This window comes from Lepidochelys kempii, chromosome 7 (genome assembly GCF_965140265.1).
Source record: "Lepidochelys kempii isolate rLepKem1 chromosome 7, rLepKem1.hap2, whole genome shotgun sequence".
Taxonomy (NCBI): domain Eukaryota; kingdom Metazoa; phylum Chordata; order Testudines; family Cheloniidae; genus Lepidochelys; species Lepidochelys kempii.
In genome coordinates this window covers 19,592,377-19,599,531 of record NC_133262.1, presented here as the reverse complement: position 1 = coordinate 19,599,531, position 7,155 = coordinate 19,592,377, and the positions used below count along the sequence as shown (strand labels likewise).

General features: G+C 41.7%; 1 protein-coding gene across 1 annotated transcript; it reads right to left on the bottom strand.

Annotated features, from left to right (window-relative positions):
• Positions 1-1,139: 1,139 nt before the first annotated feature.
• On the bottom strand, positions 1,140-5,737 carry TRH (thyrotropin releasing hormone). The gene is made up of 3 exons (XM_073354819.1): positions 5,607-5,737; positions 4,307-4,518; positions 1,140-3,038 (listed from the first exon to the last, which is right to left on the bottom strand). The coding sequence occupies exons 2-3, from the start codon at positions 4,494-4,496 to the stop codon at positions 2,449-2,451; spliced, it is 780 nt and encodes a 259-aa protein (XP_073210920.1). The 5' UTR covers positions 4,497-4,518; positions 5,607-5,737; the 3' UTR covers positions 1,140-2,448.
• Between the last annotated feature and the right edge of the window lie 1,418 nt (positions 5,738-7,155).

The following is a 7,155-nucleotide window of genomic DNA, read 5'->3' as shown; positions in this document are numbered from 1 at the left end:
TGCAGAAAGTGTGCCAATGGATGTTGAAATGTACAAGATGTACCCATCTATCTGCTTTGAGGATTTACTCGCCAGTTGTTAATTAGAAAGCCATTGCCAGTAATTGATGCCTGCCAGTCATTACGGGCATATAACAGGACAAATTATCTCCAAAGAAGCAAATTGCTTGACTGACCACATTGCATGTGAGTCGCCTTGGGAACCTCTAACTTCAGTGAAACTTGCTAAGATTATTAATTATTTCTCTCCGGGGTAATAAACCCATATGGCACCACCAACATGTCTTAGCAGAGAAGTTCTCCAGGGGAAAAAAAGCTATATATTAGGAATCCTATGAAAAGAAACAGTATGTTATAGGATGGAAGTTTTGTATTAAAATGTTTTGATCAGATTAATCCAGTAGGATAAAGCTGCTTTGAAAAAACAGATTTTTTTTTTAAACCATGGGCTATATTGACAATCGTGCTACTACTTTTAACATAGAAGATGTGACATCAACATCACTTGATAAATGTCGATTGATCAACAAAATCAGTGTATCTAGAGGTAAGACCAGGAAATATGGAGTCAGCACTCCTAGTTTCTGTTCTTGGCTCTGCTGCTGATACACTGTGTGAAGTAGGGTGAGTTGCACAGTGTCTGACTTTTTTTTTTAACAATAGAAACCTAGGATGGTGTGTACTGCAGGCCAATTTGCAGGTCACCACAAACACACACACAACTGTTTGTAGTTACATGTGCAAATGACTGCTTAGATATCTAATGTGAGATTTGTGTGCATGTGTGTACAAATACACAATCTGTTCATGCAGTTGCAGTAACCAGGTCAGATTCCAATCTCACTTACACCTGTGTAACTGGTTACTAAGCACAGAGCATTAAGTGTTGTCCAAGCATTAAAGAACTGGTGAATTATTCCATCTCTTGTCACTGGCATGAATGGGTATCTACATATAGACACCTACCCATGCTGCACAGGTTGACCCAAGTTTCAAGGTTCAACTTGTACATGTACAGAAGAAATTTTATTTCTTTTGTACGTTATGTAGGACCAGTCTGACTCAGACTAGAGCATCCTTTTGTGTACAAGGCTCAGACTTAAATAACCAAAGTTCATTGTGCAGCTGTGTAACAAGGATGCTTGTAGGTTTATTCCAGGTGCATAAGTTTATTATAATACACAAGTAGAAGGTTTCAAAAGGGACTCGACTATCTTTTGTACAAATCAAGCTTCCACTTCAATAGTAAAATAGTTCTATATACAAACATGTAGTAACCACCAGGACACAAGATGATGTTCCCTATAAAAATAACTTTTCATATTAAACTCAAGAGGACTGGATATTTTTCACGTTATTGAATTGCATTTGCACAACCATAAAGGACATCCGAAGTTACGATGGGATTGACTATTGATATTTATTGAATTGTTCATGCCAAATAAACACCTTGCAGAATCTGTAAACCACTGAAAACATTTTTTAGGGGGAAGGGGAGAAACTTAATTAGAAGAAAACAACAAAAATTCTCCTATCGAGAAAATGCCTGCTTGTTGCAATTCAAAATGTTGCTATCTAATAAAGAGAACACATCGGTTTCAAATCAAATGACTGAAATGTAGCTGTATTGATTAGGGGACCCTACTATGTAGTCACACACAGGGATCTTCTCAACTTGTTGAATTGTTATGACACATTAAATGTCCTTGTTCTGTAGTTTCCTAAATGAAATATTGTTTGGTTTTGAGTCAATTGTTTGAACGCAAGGTGTAAAGCTAAACAGCCAATCTGTTACATTCGTGCATAGTGCCTCTCTCTGCCCAGGAATTAATGTTTATTATCAGAATAGGCTGAAGTGCATAAGCGTACATGTTTCACTAATGTATCATTTAAAAGTAACACCCTGTTAAATTTCATTTTGAAATCACTTCATATGTTTTTTCTCTCCCTCTCTATAAATTAACTTGTTTTCACTTACATAAGAGCCATGTAGTTATTCTGCTTCACCATCTAGTATCCTGAACGCATATAATGGGGCCGTTCTAGTCCTCAGGGGATACAATTGGTGGGTGCACATAAAGGGGTCATCTTAGAGCCTGATCCTGTAAGATACTGAGCACCCCCAATTTCCATGATGGTGGGAGTTGAAGGCACTCAGCACTTGGCAGGATTAGGCCCGTTGCCCCTGCGTCAGCAAGGTATTTAAGCACATCCTTAACTTTAAATGTGTGAGTAGTGCATTGACTTCAGTGGGACCATGTACATGCCTAAGTACCTGGCTGAATCAGGGCTTTAATCCTCGAGGACTTTAGCTTTATTTCTAAGGAGTTACTCGTATGGCAGGTCAGCAGCAGAGAGTCTGGGGGTGGGGGGGATGAACAGAACTTTAAGTAGTCTGGCAGATCACTCTGAATCAAATGTAAATGATGGCCAATGCAATCGCCCTTTCTCACTCCTCTGCCCCCGTCTCACTTTCCCAAGCAAACCTCCTCCCAGGATGCTGCCGCTTCTCTTCTACTCTGCCCTTGTTGACATTATCTAGTAACTCGAGCAAGAAGCTGCTACAGTTGAAGGAATCTGGGCGGTCACAGGGGGCATCATAATCTGGGCTTTCAGAATCCATGTATCTTCTTCCAGGGTGCTGGCGTTTCTCCAGGTCTTGGTTGCCCAGATCCAGCCCGTCATCCCAGCTCCTCTTGCCAGGGTGCTGACGCTTGTTGTAAATCAGAGACCTCTTGCCCGGGTGTTGCCTTTTGGATAGTTCATTCAGATAGGCCAGTTGGGTGTGAGGGATATCAACATACTGGTCCCACAGTGACCTCCTGCCAGGATGCTGCCTCTTCTGCAGCTCCATGTCACTGTCAAGGTCGTCGTCTTCCTCCCTTTTCCCTGGATGTTGTCTCTTCTGAGTTTCTCCATAAGACACTTCTTCGTCATCTTCCCTTTTCCCAGGGTGCTGCCTCTTCTCTAGGTCACTGGGGAATCTCTTCCCAGGGTGTTGTCTTTTGGAAAACCAGTCTGGCTGAGGAGCGCTTGTTTCTGTCCAAGGAAATGACCAGCGTTAATGAACTTCCGTGATTATTGTTATCATCTGGAAGCTGAACTATGAGCTCCCTGGGGTATATTTATTATGGCTCTGGAGGGAGCATCGGGTTATATTCCACTCCCCGTCACACCACTGTAAACCTAGAGCAACTCTGTAGACTGGAATGCGGTTACTCCTAATGGGGTAGCCAAGTGCAGACTGGTGTATGATCATTTCAGCAAGGATGGTTTGAAGGAAAAAAGTCCAGTCTGGAAAAGAATTGGAAGGGAATCCAGTGATAGGACCCAGTATGCTATTCTAGTGCATTGCTCCATAGATGTTTGGGGAAAGGGGAAGCTGTAGAGTCGGGCCAGGGGCTGCAGGATACGTGCATGGGGGAGGAGCTGAGTTGCAGTGCCAGCAGAGGCGGGTACTGGGCAGGAGCTGCATGCCAGGGAAAGTGATAGGGCTGAGTGGCAGGTAGAGGCAGGGGAGTAAAGGACATCTTGAAAGTTCGGGGACTCAGTGCAGCCAGTTCTTATGATTTTATTGCATGTCTTGCAATATTTGTACCTTTTCTTAAAGCCCCAGCTCCTGGATTCATGTGACTACCTGAGAATCTTTCATTTAAAAAAAAAACATGTAAGTTTCTAGGAAGGGTGGGGGTGGGCTTTCTAGGGCCAGCTCTCTTCTCCCTTTGCTTCTGGCAGCAAGATCTCCAGCTACCTGCACCTTTTCTTGCACAAGCTCCCCATCAGGGCCAGCTTCGGCTGCTGTGGCTGCTGGGAGCAGAGGATTTGTGAGATGTTGCCAGAGGCAGCCTGGGCACTGCATGGAAATTTGACCCCTTGCTGTCAGACACGGGGAGTGTGAGTGGTAAGGAGCAGCTGACGGCCAGATGGCAAGGAGGCTAACAGGGAGTAGCTGAGAGTACGCTTGCCCTGGTTTAACTTTAGAGCTGCCCCTGCAGGAACCTTCTCTACAGGCAGGTTATTTCATCATAGTGATTCTACCATCCTCCTCTGAAGCATCTTCTACAGGATGCCAGACTAGGTGGAGCATTAGTCTGATCTGGTGCAGCAGTTCCCAGGTAAAAGCTAGTAAAGCTCCCTAGGGAAGAAAACATCGTTTCCTGATTTCTCTTTGTGTCACACCTGGCGTAACTCTTTCCCCCTTTTATTTATTATTTACAGGAAAGAAAAACAGACCCCAGAAATTAAGCACAATGAAATTAAAGATCTCCATCTAAGTAACATGCTAAAAGCACCAATGTCACGTCTACCTTTATTAGTCTCTTCCCCCTCTTCTGCTGTCTTGAGGATAGACCGAAGGATGATGCTTTCTGCCCTTTGCAGGATGTCATCCAAATGGCTTCTATCTCCGTTCTCGTTTGCTTCTGGAATGGGCTGCCCCAGACTGACACAGACACTGGAGAAAGTTAGGGAGAGCAGCAGCAGCTGGACGGATGTCATTGTGGGAGAGAAGTTCCTGCAACTTTCATGGAAAAGTAAAGGACAAGGGAGGGCAATGGAACAAAACCAACAACAATTACAACGTTCCCGGTAACTCAGGAAGCAGCCTGGGAAAGTAGAAAGCACTCAAGCGCTCTGTGCTGCCACAGAGACTGGAGTTTCTCATGGAAATGATTTCCTGTCCCTTTTTAAATTTTCTGACCGCTCTCTCACTTTGTTTTGAAGTGCTCCAAAGAATTTGTAAATTCTTTGTAGGTAATGTTGAGGGCAAGTTTACGTTCTGTACAGAACAGCTATTTGGGTTTTAAATGTCATATAAATTTAGCATTTTAATTTTTTTTTATCAGACTAGAATAGTCTTCCCTTTTGAAACTGTTAGCCTGTTGTTTTGTATTTTACACATGCATGTATACCTGCCCCAGGGACTGCTTTCATTAAATAACTCCCTCTCTGAAACTAAAGGACTGCTTTAAAATAATCCCAGGGTTTGCAGCACTGTTTCTGTTCCACCTTTAGTTAGAAATCAACTTTAAATAAGCAACTGAGTTGTTTGCTTCTCGTGAGCACGCACTCAAAATAGGGTGAGTGTGTGAGAGAGCGATACATACAATATATTTGGGCACTATTAGGTCAGGGATTGTCGTCTGCGTGTGGATAGCACCTACCACTTTTTGGTCAAGTCAAGTAATAAAGAATAATATCACATTTTACAACCCACATGCATAAAAATAGTATCTACATTTGTTCTGATCGGTCTCTGGAATTCCTGAAGCACCTAGCACATTTCATCTACGTTCTGAGCCTTTATTTACCAAGCAGGGAAGTTGATTTCTGAAACCTATGTCACTACACGTTCCTTTTAGCTAAATAACATCCCTAGCAGACTTGTTCAGTGGAAGGAATACACACTCTACTAAAAGTTTTACAAGACAATACATCCGTTTCAAAACAGAAAACAGGTGTTACCTCTCTTAATGGCAGGCTTCTATTACCCTCTGACAAAATCCTTGAAGAGTGACTCTAACAGTAGCATGCTGAGGAATGCTATGCTGGCCAGTACAATCTCAAAAAGAAAAGTTAAAGTAGGCAGCTTAAAAATTTATAAATTACCTGGATTGTGTTTTGTGGTTTTGATTGATCTTTCTCCCAAGAGGCTCTTCAGTTCATTCCTTCTTTAGAAGTATTTGCACATCTGAGCTTCAGAGTTTTCCTTCTTTACTACAGACACTTGCAGTATCCAATCGAATGGGTGTGAAGTTCTCTTTGCATGGCTAGCGCCTTCCTACTTATATTGTGCCGCCTCTGGACCCATTATGCAAATAGCTTTGAGCTAATTTAGTTGAGGTAGCTTTTTCTTTTTTTTTCATTGATGTCAGAGATCTGAGTTTTGGACGCACTTTAAAACTGACAGTTGTTTGCCAACCCCCTCATATTAGCCCTGGACTCCAAATGCTGCTATATTTCATCCCCTAAGGGGATTATACTGGATCTTATGCAGCACAGAAAGGAGCTGCTTTTATTTTTTTTTTCCCTCCTTAACCTGAGAAGCTCCTATGCCTTATATTAAGCAAGCAGTGCAGAATAAAGGCAATTTACCATGCTAAGGAAACAAAACCATGGGGGTGGGAAAGGAACACACAGGGCTAGATTTATACCAGCTGAGAATCTGCCACAATATCCTGAGTGGCTACAAAAACTCTATTTAACTTCTAATTCCATCTTTTCTTAGAGACGCTGTTCATAAACAATATGCTAGAATTTATAAGGCGTAGCAATGGCTATCAAAATGCTACATAAAGAACTTATTTATTTATAACTTGTAATAATTCCCCTCTAAATAATCTATTTTAAACTATTTCCACATACGTAGTCAACATATATACCAGATAGCCAAACTTGGAAAGTTAAAAATGGACTGTATTAAAAATTAAGTACAAGAACATAAAGACGTCTCAGAGAAAAATATAAATTAAAGCATCACTAGTAGAACCTGACTTCTTTGTAAAGAGGTAAGACAGAAAGGAATTTGGCGGTGGGGGAGAGAATATATCTTTTTCTAAGGTTTTTCGTCTGACCCCTACCACCAGCAAATAGACACAGGAAGATTAACAATTGACTCTAAAACACACACAGCTAATTAAGTCCCAGTAGGGTGCAAATAAAGGGCTAGGTCTTCCAAAATTGTTATTCATGTGAGTAATCTTTCCTGAGTGTAGTGGTCCTGTTGACCTCAGTGGGGTTATTCATATGAGTAAGGATTACTCACAGGCGTACTGGTTTTCAGGCTTTGACTCCAAGTTATTAATTTGAGTTTTTCAAAGGAAGGGATGGAACCAAGTGAAATTAACATTCTTCTGAATTCCCATTTATTAACACATTGTCACAAACACAGACTGAGCCTTGTATATTCTTTTCTTTACTGTTATCAAAGAGTTTAATAATAAAGTTGTTTTTCTTCTGTAGCAGTTGCTGACAGAAACCAGCCACCAGATCTGCATGGATGCTGTTGCCCCTTTCCTGCATGTGCCACTAGCATTTAACTGTTCTCCAGGGTGCTATACTGAAACCAGGATCAGAAGGTATTTTGGACATTCTTACAATACACTGGACTTAAGTCCATATCAGACATGTGCACAGGTCTCCTGGTCCTGATCTGGCC

Bases quoted from the DNA above. Each gene is read 5' to 3' on its own strand.
- TRH (XM_073354819.1), bottom strand. From the start codon at position 4,496: ATGACATCCGTCCAGCTGCTGCTGCTCTCCCTAACTTTCTCCAGTGTC. The intron at 3,039-4,306 runs GTAGACGTGACA...TTCCTTGGACAG, and splicing joins GGGGGAAGAGACTAATAAAG to AAACAAGCGCTCCTCAGCCA.